The sequence below is a fragment of the Cladophialophora bantiana genome (assembly GCF_000835475.1).
Source record: "Cladophialophora bantiana CBS 173.52 unplaced genomic scaffold supercont1.16, whole genome shotgun sequence".
In the NCBI taxonomy this organism is placed as follows: domain Eukaryota; kingdom Fungi; phylum Ascomycota; class Eurotiomycetes; order Chaetothyriales; family Herpotrichiellaceae; genus Cladophialophora; species Cladophialophora bantiana.
In genome coordinates this window covers 75,509-91,751 of record NW_015971590.1, presented here as the reverse complement: position 1 = coordinate 91,751, position 16,243 = coordinate 75,509, and the positions used below count along the sequence as shown (strand labels likewise).

General features: G+C 51.7%; 6 protein-coding genes across 6 annotated transcripts; 3 read left to right on the top strand and 3 right to left on the bottom strand.

Moving 5' to 3' along the window:
- Window positions 1-631: 631 nt before the first annotated feature.
- Window positions 632-4,743, top strand: Z519_09614 (uncharacterized protein; the record flags this gene model as incomplete). Its single annotated transcript, XM_016767335.1, has 2 exons — window positions 632-4,543; window positions 4,612-4,743. 2 exons carry the CDS (start codon window positions 632-634, stop codon window positions 4,741-4,743), a joined length of 4,044 nt encoding a protein of 1,347 aa, XP_016616127.1.
- Window positions 4,744-4,977: 234 nt separating this feature from the next.
- Window positions 4,978-5,639, bottom strand: Z519_09613 (uncharacterized protein; the record flags this gene model as incomplete). Its single annotated transcript, XM_016767334.1, has 2 exons — window positions 4,978-5,190; window positions 5,247-5,639. The coding sequence occupies 2 exons, from the start codon at window positions 5,637-5,639 to the stop codon at window positions 4,978-4,980; spliced, it is 606 nt and encodes a 201-aa protein (XP_016616126.1).
- A 364-nt stretch (window positions 5,640-6,003) lies between these two features.
- Window positions 6,004-6,803, top strand: Z519_09612 (iron sulfur cluster assembly protein 2, mitochondrial; the record flags this gene model as incomplete). Its single annotated transcript, XM_016767333.1, has 3 exons — window positions 6,004-6,217; window positions 6,344-6,631; window positions 6,694-6,803. 3 exons carry the CDS (start codon window positions 6,004-6,006, stop codon window positions 6,801-6,803), a joined length of 612 nt encoding a protein of 203 aa, XP_016616125.1.
- A 720-nt stretch (window positions 6,804-7,523) lies between these two features.
- On the bottom strand, window positions 7,524-8,504 carry Z519_09611 (uncharacterized protein; the record flags this gene model as incomplete). Its single annotated transcript, XM_016767332.1, has 4 exons — window positions 7,524-7,607; window positions 7,696-7,757; window positions 7,851-7,960; window positions 8,056-8,504. The coding sequence occupies 4 exons, from the start codon at window positions 8,502-8,504 to the stop codon at window positions 7,524-7,526; spliced, it is 705 nt and encodes a 234-aa protein (XP_016616124.1).
- A 1,251-nt stretch (window positions 8,505-9,755) lies between these two features.
- Window positions 9,756-11,032, top strand: Z519_09610 (uncharacterized protein; the record flags this gene model as incomplete). Its single annotated transcript, XM_016767331.1, has 2 exons — window positions 9,756-9,839; window positions 10,355-11,032. 2 exons carry the CDS (start codon window positions 9,756-9,758, stop codon window positions 11,030-11,032), a joined length of 762 nt encoding a protein of 253 aa, XP_016616123.1.
- A 3,482-nt stretch (window positions 11,033-14,514) lies between these two features.
- Window positions 14,515-16,037, bottom strand: Z519_09609 (uncharacterized protein; the record flags this gene model as incomplete). Its single annotated transcript, XM_016767330.1, has 2 exons — window positions 14,515-15,840; window positions 15,888-16,037. The coding sequence occupies 2 exons, from the start codon at window positions 16,035-16,037 to the stop codon at window positions 14,515-14,517; spliced, it is 1,476 nt and encodes a 491-aa protein (XP_016616122.1).
- Between the last annotated feature and the right edge of the window lie 206 nt (window positions 16,038-16,243).

Below are 16,243 nucleotides of genomic sequence, written 5' to 3'. Positions count from 1 at the left end.
AGAGTGTTTGTTTGGGATACATGGCCGGCGAATGGTGTATATTGATGGGAAATGGCTGAATGGATGAACCTTCTTTCCATGCCTGTACTGTTCAAACAGGTGGTTTGTCTCTTTTGCAAAACTTGCTTGACCTGAATGAAGATCCTTTTGGTTTCCGCACTTTGCTCTCATATAATCCGCCGTAGATGAGGTATGGTGGAATGTGAACGAGCCAAGTGCAGAAATGACAAAATGCAATGACGAAACCGCAAATCATGCCGTAGCCTTTCATTCTTGTACGATACGCGGATTGCGATATTTCGATTGTATAAATTCGACTATAGAGGTATATACCTTCGCCAGACTCTGCATTTGAACCAGGATTCTTCTAGTTCTCGGGCAAGTGTCCGATATAAACTGATACGGACTTCTCCTATGAAGAACCATCTGATTCTCTAGCGTGACTCTTCAAACTTGTTCTGGGATCCAGCAGAGAACATTTGTTCCGCTGGTTCTCAAACTCGGTCTCTGTATTCACTTTTATCAAGGACTTAGACACGATGGGGGATGCGGGGGGCGCAGAAAGAGGCATTCGCATTGCCATCGACGTGAGTTAGATGGTTTACTAATGCGTCGGCAAAGATCTAACAGGATGCAGCGAGGAGGCACGTTCACGGACTGTGTTGGGAATCCGGGAACAGGCCGTATGGAAGATGACATTATCATCAAACTTCTGTCCGAAGACCCCTCAAATTACGACGACGCCCCGCTGGAAGGGATTCGAAGGCTCATGTCAAAATTTACGGGCCGAGAGATTCCCAGAGGTGAGCCACTTGACACAAGCAAGATAGAAAGTATTCGCATGGGCACGACTGTTGCAACCAACGCATTATTGGAGCGGAAAGGAGAGAAAATGGCCATGGTCGTCACGAAGGGGTTTAAAGACTGTTTGGAGATAGGGAACCAGTCCCGCCCCAAGATCTTTGACCTAGCTATCCGAAGGCCTGATGTGCTCTATCAGAGGGTCGTTGAGATCGATGAACGAGTGACGTTGGAAGACTATGCCGAAGATCCTGAACGGCATAAGACAAAAACCGAAAACAGCCACGAGGACTACAAACACAGCAACCTTGTTCAAGGCCTGTCAGGAGAGGCGGTCAGAATATTAAGAAGACCCGACGAGGACAAGATCAAGCAACAACTTAAGGAGCTTTACGATGAAGGCTTCCGAAGCATCGCCGTATGCTTGATGCATGGCTACACGTTTCCCGCTCACGAAGCATTGGTCGGCAAGCTTGCGCGCGATACTGGCTTTCAGCACGTAAGTCTAAGTCATGAACTTATGCCAATGATCAAATTGGTGCCTCGAGCCACATCAGCCTGTGCAGATGCCTACCTTACACCAGCCATCAGGAAATACATTTCTGGCTTTCAAGCCGGTTTTGAAGGTGGGTTGGGCACGGAGAGTGTCAAGAAAGAGGGAGGTGATAGAGGCGCAAGGTGCGAGTTCATGCAGTCCGATGGAGGTCTTGTAGACGTGGATCAGTTCTCTGGCTTGCGGGCCATTCTGTCCGGACCCGCGGGTGGTGTTGTTGGCTATGCATTGACATCTTACGATCCAGAGACCAAAACCCCGGTCATAGGGTTCGATATGGGCGGGACGAGTACAGATGTCAGCCGATACGGCGCAGGACGGTATGAGCACGTATTCGAGACCACCACGGCAGGAGTCACTATCCAATCCCCTCAGCTCGATATCAACACCGTTGCCGCAGGAGGCGGATCCCGGCTATTCTTTAGAAATGGGTTATTCGTGGTAGGGCCCGAGTCTGCTGGCGCACATCCTGGACCAGCATGCTACAGAAAAGGCGGCCCACTCACCGTGACCGACGCAAATCTCTTCCTCGGTCGACTGCTCCCGGACTTCTTTCCTAAGATTTTCGGCAAACATGAAGACGAAGGGCTTGATCCAGAGGCCAGCAAGAAACTCTTCGAAGAGCTCACAAAGGAAATCAACAGCAAGACAAACAAGAACATGTCAGCGGACGAGGTGGCGTATGGTTTCATCAAGATTGCCAATGAGACTATGACGAGACCTATTCGATCACTCACCGAGGCGAGGGGACACGACACTTCACAGCATCGACTCGCGACATTCGGCGGCGCAGGAGGCCAACATGCTGTTGCCATTGCCGAATCCTTGGGCATCAGACAGATCCTCGTCCATCGATACTCTTCCGTTCTATCCGCGTACGGGATGGCTCTCGCCGACGTCGTGGACGAAAGTCAAGTTCCCGAATCTCACGTTTGGGATATGAAAAGCGGTTCCTCCCGCGATGATTTAAAGGCGAAAATGAACGAACTCAAAGAACGTTCCCGCAAACGCTTAAAGGACCAGGGCTTTGGAGACGACTCGATCGAGTACGAAGAATATCTCAACATGCGATACCGCGGCACCGAGTCGGCATTGATGGTAATCAAGCCCGGCTCAGACGAAGCAAAGGAACTTTACAACGGCGACGACTGGGCCTTCGGTGACGCATTCGTCCGCCAGCACGAGCTGGAATTCGGCTTCACCTTACCGGACCGAGACATCATCGTGGACGACGTGCGCGTACGTGGGATTGGGAAGTCCTTTCGGGGCATGTCCAAAACGGCAGACCAGCAACTCAAGGAAATCACGCCAAAAGACGTGGCGGAGGACAAGGCTTACACGACATCGCAGGTCTACTTTGAAGGCGGCCGTCTCCCCACAAAGATCTACAGACTCGAGGATCTGGAGGTGGGCACACGGATCCCTGGTCCCGCCATCATCGCCGACGGGACGCAGACAATCATCATCGACCCCAAGGCGTCGGCATTGATTATCGAGACACACGTGGTGATCAACATTGGCGAAGAAGGGACGGCGAAAAGGGCCAACACCAAGGATGTCGATCCCATCTTACTCTCGATCTTCGCGCACCGCTTCATGGCCATCGCCGAACAGATGGGGCGAGCGCTGCAAAAGACCTCTGTCAGCACAAACGTGAAGGAACGGCTGGATTACTCCTGTGCCCTCTTCGACGCTGAAGGCGGCCTCGTTGCCAATGCCCCTCATCTGCCCGTCCACCTGGGGAGCATGTCGACCTGTGTGCGCACACAGGCAGAGATCTGGAAGGGCAAGCTGAAAAGGGGGGATGTGATCGTCTCCAACCATCCGGAATACGGGGGCACGCATCTTCCCGACATCACGGTCGTCACGCCCGCCTTTTCCGGCGACAAGATCATCTTCTACGTCGCCTCTCGCGCCCACCACGCCGACATAGGCGGCATTTTGCCTGGCAGCATGCCTCCTCACTCGCGTGAACTGTACCAAGAAGGCGCCGCGATCAAATCCGAGAAACTCGTGTCGCAGGGCAAATTCGACGAGAAGCGCATCACCGAACTTCTGTATGACGAACCGGCCCGGTACCCCGAGTGCAGCGGCACACGGTGCCTGGCAGACAACATCAACGACCTCAAGGCGCAGGTCGCCGCGAATCAAAAGGGGATCAACTTGATCAGTGCGCTCATCGAGGATTACGGCGAGGAGGTGGTGCAGTTCTACATGCAGAACATCCAGGACAATGCCGAGCGATCGGTGCGAGAGTTGTTGAAGGAAGTGCACCAGAGGTTTGAAGGTCAGCATCTTCAGGCGATGGATTTCATGGATGACGGCAGTCCCATCTGCCTGAAAATAAAGATCGATGCGGAAAAGGGGGAGGCCCTGTTCGATTTTGAGGGTACGGGACCAGAAGTATATGGAAACATCAACGCGCCTGAAGCGGTGACTTACTCGGCCATCATTTACTGCTTGAGATGTTTGATCGATCAGGATATTCCCCTTAACCAAGGGTGTTTGAAGCCTGTGGACGTACGCATCCCGTCGGGCTGTTTTCTCTCTCCCAGTGAGAAGGCCGCCGTGGTGGGCGGTAACGTCTTGACCAGCCAACGTGTCACGGATGTGGTGTTCAAGTGCTTCGAAGCATGTGCAGCGAGTCAAGGAGATTGTAACAACTTGACTTTTGGCTTTGGCGGGAATGTGAACGGGAGCGCGGAGCAGAAAGGTTTTGGATATTATGAGACTATTGCGGGCGGGAGTGGTGCGGGTAAGGATTGGGAGGGCACAAGTGGTGTGCACACACACATGACAAATACTAGAATCACAGATGCTGAGGTCTTTGAGAGGAGATATCCAGTGATTCTCAGAGAGTTCAGTCTGAGGGCTGGCAGCGGTGGCGTGGGACAGCACAAAGGCGGAGACGGCGTCATTCGAGACATCGAGTTCCGCATCCCTGTGCAGGTCAGTATCTTGAGTGAGAGGAGAGTGTACAGGCCCTATGGTTTGCATGGTGGAGGTGATGCTCAATGTGGTAAGAACATCTGGGTTAGAAAGATCAAGAAGGGGGAGGTCAAAGGCTTGGGGGGCGAACATGAAGGGAAGCGAAGAGAAGCTGGCAACGAGGATGAGTATGTGGAAAGGTATATCAACCTCGGAGCGAAGAACACTGCCAGGATGCAGCCTGGCGAGAGGATCATTGTGGTAGGTCATATCTGTTCTGTTTCGACGCCGCGTGCAAGAGTGCAGTGCTGACTGATTCCTCTTTATAGATGACACCCGGCGGCGGTGGGTATGGCAAGGCGGGTGAGAAGTCTCAAGTCCAGATGAGAGAGGACTATGAGAAGCATTGGAAGAAGGGAAGTCTGGCTTCCCGACTGGCAGAATGGGAGTCTAGCTCTTGATAGCCTCCATTACCGAAGCCTAGAAAGCGTCATTTAATCCCTTGTCAGGTCAGCGAGACGCTCGCGAAGGCCGATCGATACGTACCATCAAGCCCTATTCATGTAGAAGCGCCGGCGAGCATGACCACTCGGTGGTCTCTTAGATTGAACTTCCCAACGGAGTCCGTCGAGGACCACTCGACGCTCTTCTCATTGAAGCTATTCATTCCCTCGCAAGCGTGAATTCAGATGATCTCATTCATCTTCGTCGCTTGTAGCTTCAATATTTTGCTTCTTTCTCGTCTCCTCATCTTCTCCCTCCCCTTCATTATTTTCCTCGTCCGTAGGAGGTGCGCTTCCGTCGTAGTTTGGTCGAGGCACTTTTTCGCCTTGTCCCTTGAGCACAGCTTCAATCTGAGGCATAATTTGAATGAGAGCCGAATACTGTTCAATGCTCATTGAGATGCCCTGGGATGATGGATCAGCACTTTCACTCACATGTGACACAAGCACGGCACGCATACCTTCTTTCCTGGCAGCCACTCCTTGTCCTTCTCGTAATACTCTCTGATGTTGACCAGTCTCTTCCCCTTGAACTCGGAAAGGGTCACCCGCCGCGCCTTTGATATCTCCCAATACGTGTTTCCGTCTGAATCAACCTGCGGTTTGGAGGAAGGTGTGAAAGCATTCCCCGCGGTGCCTTTCCCACGTTTGGTGGTGGATACATCAACGTCACTATCGTCGTCGGCTGCGGACTTTCTCTTCTTGGAGACGAGGAGCATGTTGTTGCCGTGTGACAAAGAAGTGATGTACGCGTTGTGAAGGTATTCGAAGGTGTATGGATGGGAGGGATTCTTGAAATGATCTTTCTTGTCTTTCTTAGGTGTCTTTGGGTTGTTCTTCCGCGTGGCCTCCATCTTTACCAAAGATCAACGCGAACTCCGATCCGGGCGCGTCGTCGTTGTCGCTCGCGATTACTCGATTCGATTTCCCCACGCCAGTCGTAATTCGGAAAGCACGACCGAGCTAAGGCGACGTCATCCCTAAAAGAGGATTAGCGTATATGTCACGTGTAAAACAACCAATGAAAGGCCATCACACCGCCCCTCATTTTGCCATCGAAGCATCGACATCTTTCGTCAATTACTTTTTGACGCAACAACCTCTCAATTATTTCAGACTCAGTTCAACAACCTACACACTCTTTCTACCAAGTCTAACCCTACAGGTCTTCACCGCACCACCAACCACATCATTCATATACAGCTACTAACAGTCACGATGTCACGACGGGCTCTCCTTTCCGTCCCACGCGCCATGCGCACCTCGGTCCAAACCTCCGCTGTCCGACCGAGTCTCGCCTCCCCGTCATCGCTCAGACCCGCCGCCGCCGTCTCGCAGCAGCGACGAAGCTACCACGAGAAAGTCCTTGACCATTACTCAAACCCGAGAAATGTCGGCTCCATGGACAAATCTGCGTTGGACGTTGGAACAGGTAGGTAGATTTGGAAAAGTTTACACAAACACGCCCTCCGAGCTCGGCCTTTCCCCTGCGGAAGAGAGCGAGCTTCGGTCGAAAGCCTCTATGTCCACAATCGCTGACATATCCGTCACTACGCAGGCCTCGTCGGCGCCCCCGCTTGCGGCGATGTTATGAAACTGCAAATTAAGGTCGATCCCGACACCCAAACGATCAGCGATGTGAAGTTCAAGACCTTTGGATGTGGCTCCGCGATTGCCTCCTCATCGTACCTCACCGAGCTCGTGCGCGGTATGACATTAGAACAAGCAGGGAAGATCCGCAACACGGAGATTGCAAAGGAGCTGTGCCTGCCGCCGGTCAAGTTACACTGCTCTATGCTCGCTGAGGATGCTATCAAGAGCGCCATCGGTGACTATTACAAGAAAAGTTAGACCCAACATCTCTCGAGAGACAATTTGGATGGAGATAGCTGACTCAATATGTTCTAGACCCCAAGGCTAGGGCGACAGATTTGGGTTCCGCATCGGCGCCGATGCCCAAGATTGAAATTGAAAGGGTCACTGCAACAACCGATACGGGTGCCAGTGCGACGGCTTGAGGAAAACTCGAGATTGGAGAGTTGAACAGATCCTGCGAGTGAAGCAGCCAGTGGCAGGATAAAATTGTGTCAATAGGCAGATACCCTTTTTCTTCACAAACGGCAGGAGTATAGGTCGATTTGCAAATTGAACGGTTGATTCAATCAAACAACTCTACTGGAATAGTTACAAGCTTGCTGCTCGGTGTGTCGCTTCACCCCTTGAGCGGTTTGAGTACTTGGACCTGTTGCAGAGCTTATTTGATGTTTGGAGGGGAAGACGATGGCGATTGTGAACAGGTGTAGCTGAGCGTGTTGGGGTACGTGTGTGTGAATTCTGCAACGTGCCCCGATGCCAGAAGTCAAGCTCTTCATGCAGGTTATCCCAGGCGATATATGAGTGAGAATGGCAACATGACAATTGTTAACTTGTCGCTACTTAGTCCTTTTCTCAGGTTTCCGTTGGACCTTGGCATCTCGGCCCACTGAGATGCTGATGCTTGTGCCACTATTAGTAGCACTTGGCATTTCTAGGTTTATCCTCCGTTTATAGTAGGGAGACAGTTCAAATTTGGGTATCATAGGGAGTATGCTATCGCTCGGCGGACAGGTAGGTATTTGTTCTGACTGCGAGGGATATACTTACGATATATGAGCAACTCTATATATACTTATATATGTATGTCTATACTGCCCCAAAAAGTTATCGGACTCGGCCGCTCGTTTTATTGACTAGCCGCTCTACCATGGCACTTCTTCACCCGTGTACGTGTAGAACTTGCCGCTATCCGAGTCCTTAAGCTCGTGCAAAACGTTTAGCATTCCCTAGGTTCTCCATTAGAATCGATAATCTGTCTGTGTCCGCAAAAAAAGAAAGAGAGCCTGATGAGGGGCGAGGATGAGAAGCACTTACTCTAATGCTGACTTCGGGTTCTAGGATCGCGCCCTCTCCGCCCATTCGAGTCTTGACCCAACCTGGGGTAGAATGTAGCTGATCAGCTTTGCCTTCCTTTTTGCTTCTGTCTGGAACAAAAAGGCGCGCAATCCAAGCTTGTAGAGGAAACCTACCGGGATCCATGCATATGACCTTGATACCTCGATCTTTCAATTGTTCGCTTTGATGCACAGTCAACATGTTCACCGCGGCCTTGGAGATGGAATACGTCGTGCACTTTGGTCTGCAGCACAAGCACCGTTAGGCAATTTTCTTCTCTTCTCGTGCAAAAGGGCTTGGGGGCAAGGGGAATGGGAAAACGAGACACCGAGGCCGCACATTTTCTTCCCACAGCTTCCCAGTCCACTGGTCATGTTCATCACCACACTGCCCTTGCCCAGATACGGCAGTAGAACCTTCACCGTCTCGGCCGGACCCATGACGTTGACGTCGATGTGGTTCCGTAGACTGTCGGCCGTCATATCCAAGCTGGTTTGCTCCGAGGTGGCGTTGATGCCGGCATTGTTCAGAAGATAGTCAATCTGCTTCCCTGCTAGTGGTTCCTTGACAGCATCGCCAAAAGCGTGGATTGACTTCAAGTCAGCGGTGTTGCATTCCAGAATATGGACCTTGCCCGCGGCCTTGGAAGCGAGTTGCTTGAGTTCATCGAGCTCCCCTTGAAGGCTTCGCACAGCGGCAATGACGGTGTCGGAACCGTCTGAAGATAGTTGACGGACGAATTCAAGACCCAGGCCTCTATTTGCGCCCGTCAGGACGTACGTTGGCATGGTGAAAATATGCTTGTCGGAAGGAATTGAGCGCCAGAAGGACAAGGACAGGATCGGCAATGATGCGAGGCAATATTGATATATCTATATCCTATTTAGCCTATTATTACTTGTGCCTGCTTCAACCTCACCAGACTCCCCCCTCGCGACCTCACTCTATTCAGCCGCCATTTAACCCCAAAGATGTTCAAGACGTGCTTGAGAGGCGGCTCACTATTGCAATCTCAGCCTCAGATTGACGAGGCTCGAGCTGATTGAGCATAACAGATGAACCCTGCAAAAGATACACAACCTGGCCCCCAGGTTTCGCCTCCGGCCTCGCTTGAAGGGCCAAGTTTCAAGGTCCGCTGGAGAGTGCATACTACCATGGATGGGCCCATTTGCAAGTCTTCATATTGGGGGATTGGTGCCTGCCCCCGTGTCCGCTCCATCCACCCTGACTTGAGAGAAGACTGCGAAGATCCAAACAGCCGGCGTTTACAGAGGCCCGGCTGGCCGACGTGGCTTGTGGCCTAAAACTTGTCCTATGGGCATCCCCGTTGCGAGGAGTCCACCCTGTACTCTGCACGGAGCTCGTCGTGGTACTTAGTGTGCTAACTACTCGCTTGCGCCTATGTTGGAGTGAGGCTGACGCTTGGCGACCGCTCAGGGTTTATCACTCGTTGCGGCGGCGCGGAAGATACCTGGTACAACTACCAGCCATCGACTTCGCCTCCAAACTTGATGGCTTCATCGATATTCAGCTACAATATTTCTCGTCCATACCCTTTTAAATGGTTCACTCCCGTGACGATTGTCGGAGGCGCTGGTGCGCTGGTACGCTGGTGCTTTTCTCCTTCTTAAACCTGTTATCAACAGGATATTACCAGAGGCAATGTACCAAGCTCAAGCTGTTTGAGCATGACCGATCCCTCTGGCTGACACGTCGCAGCGTTGAGTATGTCACGGACCCGAACTCCACCATGTCCAATGCAGAATGGAGATGGTTGCATTATTGGCCTTCCTACTTCACAAGCCAAATAAAGCCGTCCTGCTAGGCAGAGGGTATTCAAGTCAACATCAGTATATGCGCGGAAGGAGAGAGTTTGACGATAGGATCATTAGTGGACTAATAGGGGTTTAGGATTCTTCGCCAACCAGACCGGCCTCACATACACCATTACAGGTGTATGGACGACATCACCGGATCGTTCCAACACGCTCGTTTCGCCAGCGCTGACCTATTTCAACAACCCGATCCAGGATTGCCAAATGAACAACATACAGATCGAGATAGAATCAGAAGACCGCGCTGTGACCCAATACGGCTGGAACGCATGGGGCGAGTATCTTCAGGTAAGCGCTTCTTTTTTTGGGATTTTCAAGGATCGAAAAGCCAATGACACCGGGGAAAGGCGTTTATTACCTGCAGCGTCCACGGCAATAATGGGTAATCTTCTTCAATCTTTCCACCGACTACGACTTTGTACCCGACGCAGCTCAGTTTCCGACCGGCAACTACAGCACGCAGGTCGGTTTGTTCAGTATGGTAACCAGAAATGCGGCGACCAAGGCGAGTCTGTGGTGGGGTGAATCACTGTCGTAAGAACCGTTTTCTGTTCCTCGATTTCAGTTTCAGGTTGGGGCTAAAGAGCGGTTGTAGATCACTGTATCGGTCGTTCGTCTCGTCCAAGATGTAGACAATCCGTGGCGACACCCTCAACAACCTTAGAAAAGGAACTATCCGTAAGCATTACAATCTGAACGACCGAAGGATGCAGCGGTGTTCAAAATGCAAGATCTGGCTAACGTCGCCAAATTTGATCCTTTAAAAAGACTTTTCACCACCGGATGCCGGCCGCCTGTTTCAGGACATCACCAGCCCCGACTTCTTCGACATCAACTACCGGTACATATCAAATACCGTTGTGGACGCCGAGTCCGAGACGTGGGCCGGCTCCGGAGTCGACGTGTACTCCCGAGCGGACGGCGAAACCGTGTCCGGCCTGGCGTCGAGCGAGACGTCCCCAAACATCTGGGTCGCCGCCGACAATCTGGCCAAGCGCTCTCACTCGACAATCATGACCGACCTAGGCCAGACCGGCACCACCACCACCGCCACAACCAGCGACAGAGGCGGCGTGCCCCCCAACCTCCTCACCAACGCGACCGCGCTGCAATACTTTAGCAAGAACATCACCTACATGCAGGGCTTCATTGTGAACGCGATCCCAGGCCCCGCCAACGACAGCTACGAGGCGTTGAAGGAGGAGACGAGGCCCCTGGGGACGTCTCCCGCGGTGATCTCGACAAAGTATCTGTGCCAGGTCCCGAAACGGAAATCCCTGGGCGCGCTCATCATCTCGATCCTCGTGGCCGAGCTGGTCTTCCTGCAGGCGCTCTGGAAGGTCTTCACCCTGGGCGCGGAGGCTTGGCTGACGAACAAAGATCCTCGAGGTATGTTGAAGGTTCATATTGAAATTCCCCTGCCCCCCTCGCTGCCTGTCTCTCCCGATGCTCGGGAGGTGTTTGAGCGAGCTAGCGAGTGAGCTGACTCTTGCTTTCTCACAGCGAAATACTGCGCCGGATGTGAGATGTACACCTCGAACACTGGGGAAATTCCCGAGGAGGCGATATCTGACGGCAAGCGACCCTCGGCATCTGAACGAGAGCTCTCCACGCCACTGCTCTGACAATCACGAGGTGAGGCCACAAAGGGACAGGGACGAGAAAAAAACATCCTAGTCAGATCCAGCCGTTATCAGCGCTATCGACGATTGAAATCCGCCCCTTTTAGTCGGCTGATGGGTGGACAGGCGGGGCGCGTGGGTTGGTGGTACGTCCTCTGTACTCAACACTGCAGAAGCAAGCCGGGCGTCCACGTCCACCACTTCGCAGTCAAAGGGGACAACCTGTTGCCACAAGGTCGGTCCTCCCAACAGACGCAAACTAACCGAACCGAGAAGAGGATTCGAACTCGCATCTCCACAACATAAGATTCTACATGAGGGTATCCTCGCTGCAAAAGCATCACAGCCAACACATTTCCGTCATGTGCAATGCCACCACTTTTACCTACCTAGGTCCTCATTTCGCAGATGCTTTTCACTTGATGCCAAGCATTACACGCAAATCATGGCTGTGCAAGAAAATAGACTGTGCGTTTCGGGGCGTATGCACATGGTGAAGAATGGAGCAAAAAAGGCCTGAAAGAAGGCCCGCAAGAGCCGAACGAGAGACAAAGGCTTATGCGTGTCGTATCATGGGCGCGAAACACGCAGTACCGGTCTCGTATCGAGTGTTTCTGGACTACTAGATCGCTTTCCCCGGTCAGGTCCGAGTGCATGGGTTCAGTGTGACAGTGCTATGTCTCTTAGGCCGGTTGATGGACCTCGATCGACTCACCCATTCTAGCCTTCATATTATAGCAGACCATACTCCTTTACACGAGAACGACGTAGACGGTATATGAGAAACTGCATATTGACTTGTCCAGGAATTCTTCTCATCCCTCCAATTTTCCCCCTTTATTTCCAAATTTCATGATTTGTCGATATTGACATCGATCTCAGCGACGTCCTACTGTACGTTTCCTTCTCCGAGATCGAGATTCTCCCAGAACTTCTCGACGGCATCAATAATCTGCTCGAAAGTCTCTCACCACGCCCGGAGGCAGTGTATACCAACATGCTCGAGGAATCTCCTGCAAACCGGTGTCCGTTACACACTTCAATTTCGGGATGCGCGAGAGGGTGCTGATGACAGGCCGCGCAGAAATCGACATCGAAACAATCAATACAGACATACCGCGGCCGGATGATTCTACGGCCCATGTCCCTGCTGCACAAGTCGCAGCAGGCGAGTGCATGTGTGACTGGCTGTGAGCAAACAAGTTGATGCTCAAGAAGGATCGCTGCCTCCTCCTGCATACCAGATAGATAAAGACATTGAAATATCGCTTTCGACAGATTGTGAAATATGCTTGCGGGGCGAGCCTTAATGATATGGATGTATGCAAGTACGGTGGACTGTTGGCTGTTGAGGTCAGCATGCTCTGCGTCGTGCCCTTCGTACTTTTTCGAGACGCTCTTTGAAAGGCTCGAGCTTTCGGTTGGAACGTGTCATGACGAGCCCAGTAGTGGCTCGTCACCCCAAGATGGGAGTTGACACAAAGGGTTGGACTTCCGAAAGCGGCATAAAAAAGTAGAGTGTCATCTATTGATTCGAGGATCCTATCATATGTTCTCTAGAGCCCGGCCGGCAAGTCTTGGAGAGCCTGATTGAGTGTCCTCAGATTTCTGACTGCGCCCAGGGCATCAAGTTGACACCGCACCCATCGAAACATACCGTGCTATATGTTAGTAAGCTCTGAGGTAACATGATCTCTGATGCTTTAGTCGAGCGCCGTGAACTTGGTTAATTTCTGAAATTCTGCGCTGACGTGGATACAAATATCGGCTGTTACATGATCAGTGTCGATCGCAAGAGTCGGCATAACTGACAACGCCGTTGATATGTCGTGCTCAGGTCGGCTGGTCACCAACAATCCAATGTTGGAATTGTTGGTCATCAACTCGTGGAGCTTGAGCATCGCTCGGAAAAGCAGCTTACATTCTGCACTTTCATCCAAGCCGTCGATAACAATGAAACATCTTCCGGGTGACAGGTCAACTTAATTCCACTATGAGTTGCACAAGTTGCCAGAGATCACGTCCTCGACCCACGCGACTATCATAGCAGCTTTGGACTCTTGGGAGAGTGCGAGGCGCGTTGGAACAAATTTGGCGCACCAGCGACCCGAAAAGTCGGACAGGGTCAAGTGTCTCCTTTTATGTAAAGTCTCAATAGTGATATATCACATAGTCATGAAAATGAGACTGGGGGGTAGGATCCTCTATCCAGTTTATGATGGTCGAACTACTGTAGATGGTTAGTTAATCTCGTCTTAATGACATACAGAAAAGGTGCGTTGGACCTACGCGAGAACAGTCTTTGCGACACCGCTTGTGGCATTCAGCCACAGACTCCCACCAGTGTCTCTCCAATCTTGATAATAGGGTTCACGCAGCAGCCAGCAGCCAGTTCCTGGTTGTCGTGAGGCAAGGATCGCCTCATGTTTGGAACGTGGATCAAGCGGCGAAAGCCAGAGCAGCATTTTGCGATTATTGCATATCGTCTAGGGCCATTCCCAGCGCAGCCACAGCATCAAGAGTGCGCTGCTGAGCATTGAGCTGGCCCTGATTCATGTCTTGGTGTACTTAGTCGCGCTGCTGCTCTTTGAGAGAGAGCTGCTGAAGCCGGCTTTCCAAGCGTTGGAGGGCTGCGGCATTGCCGATAACCAAAGCAGCCTCGCAAGCATCCTGAAGGCTTTTGATCCTGGTAATGAGGTTTAAGATAGTCTTCTCTCTGAGGGCCCATGCTAAAAACCTTGCCAGATTCGCGGTGGCTTGGCCGTTGACGGGTTTATATTTAAAGAGGATTGTGTTGAGAGCCGCGACAGTCTGGAGGAGTTCGGAGACATCCCTGCAAGAGGAGCGTGCCAAAGAAAGACATTTGTAGCCTGTGTCGAGGATGGCGCCTGCCAGGGCCACGATACCAGCGACGAGGAAGCTACTCCAAGGGCTTCTGCCATGCCCAATTAAGCAGGCACCGGCAGAGTACACACTTGAATATAGAGGTTAATGTGGCAAGACGGCAAGAAATGAAGGCGCTGCTTGGTCCAAGGAGACCAGCGTGTTTACGAGATTCAGCTCAAGCCGACGACGGCTGCACAGCCTCGTTCAGTCTCAGCCTTACTCTGCGCATCGCGAAGTGAATGGAGTATGGCAAAAGGAGGCACTGTGTTGCATGGATTCTTCTTTCATGAATCAGATGCCACTCAGAAGTAACTGTGTATCTTTACCCGCCTGCTGAAATGCAGCAATCGCTCTCAAACTCGTTTTGAAGTTCCTGAAGACAATCTACTGGAGGGGAACGATGAAGTGTGCCTGTACACCACCCTGAACAATGATATGGCATCCCAGGGCCAAAGCTAGATTTCCTCCATCATGTCTTCATCAATGTCTTCATCAACGGTTGCCTTGTTACTGCCCTTTCCGCCGCTCTTCGTTTCATCTCTGGCCTTCTTGAGCTTCTTGAGGTAATCAATGTACTCTTTGGTGACTTCCATGCGATGCTCAGTGTCCTGGACATGTTTGAGAAGGGTTTGTAGCTCTCGTGTCAACGAGGCCAGCGCCGACTCAACTTGTGCTTCTGGCCGCGTGGATGCCGATGTGGGCAAGAACCGGAGAGTCTGAGCGCCGCTTTCTCCGTCTGTTATGACCGCACTTAGGTCTCCGCCCACAATCAACGTCTCAATGTATGCTTTTGTCTCAGCAATATTCGGCGGATCTGGCGAAGTCCGCTTCGCAACTTCCGCTATTGAAAGGGCTGCGAATGTTCTGCTTAATTTCTGGACCGCAAATTTCCGGAAAGCTTGATAGACTTCGACCGCGAGACCATAATTTCCGTCATCTTGCCAAATATGATTGCCTGCCTCAATTTCTGCACGCAATTGTCCAATGTTGGAGCCTTTAAAGGCCTCAGCGACACTTTCATATGGTCTGGCAAGCGCTCGAATATGTCTGATTGCATTCGAACCAACAGATTTCGGTATTGGGGGGGTGGTGCCGGTCAGCAATAGACCAACAAACAGCCATTTTTTGTAGGCCTCGACCATGATAGCGCTGGCGATATTTTGAAGAGTGGGTGCTGTAAGAACAACTTCGAGAAAAAACATAGCATCTTTGTATCTCCTCAAAGCCATGTAGCACATGCCGCCCATCAAGTAGTATTCGAGATATGTCCGACTTGTAATTGGTTGGCTGAGACCTGTACCTGGGCTCAGAAAGGTCCATGTTTGATCCGAATCCGAACAAAGACATCTATTTGTGCGGGTGTCATGTCTGGAAGGAATGTGATAGATCGGCCGGTCTAGAATATGCACAGCTTCAGCGTATGCTTGCGACAGCAGACAAAGGCGGAGGAATGCGCGGTGTGTGGAAGTAAGGGTAGAAGAAGTGTTGTCGAGTCTGAGTATGACATGGTGAAGCAGTTGGATAGCAGGGACGTAATTAGCGGTCTGCTCTGCACCCAAGGCAACGCAGTCTACAATTCGCATGAATTGAATGCCGCAATATCGTGTCTGAATGGGGTCGAATTCGAAGAGAAGCTGAGTGATGTAAGGCCATAATGCACCTTCAGGTAGAGCGGTGGACGGTAGTTGCCTCGGGGGCGCTTTTCCACTGGCTGCAGATGCTTCGATGCCTGCTACAAGGATGTAGGTGTAAAGGATAGTGTGAGAGGAGGGCGGAGTTGCCTGGTGTATGGTCAACTTTGTGTCAATCATGCTTGGAATATGCATACATCAAGATCATCTTTCGCAGGTGCGAGTTCCAGAGGAGATAGCTTGCTCAATTTGGTCACCAGCGCCTTTGCAGCTTTGTCGTAGCGATCTTCTTCTTGAGGGAGCGGAATTGAGACGAGGGCAGCGCTCTCCGCTAGAAGCCTATCCATGGCTAGCGATGAAGGCAGTAGTTGGGCTGCGAAAGTTGGCTCACGGGTCTGCCATGGGCGAGAAGCAAACCGAATTCAACGAGAGATTGTGACTCTATTTTTTGAAAGGCGGAACAGACGTGGTTTTGCGGTGCGATACACACGATCGAAATCTGTTAGGGTTTGTCTGGAAGTCACTGGTAGGCTGTTGAATGGACCGGGGGGGG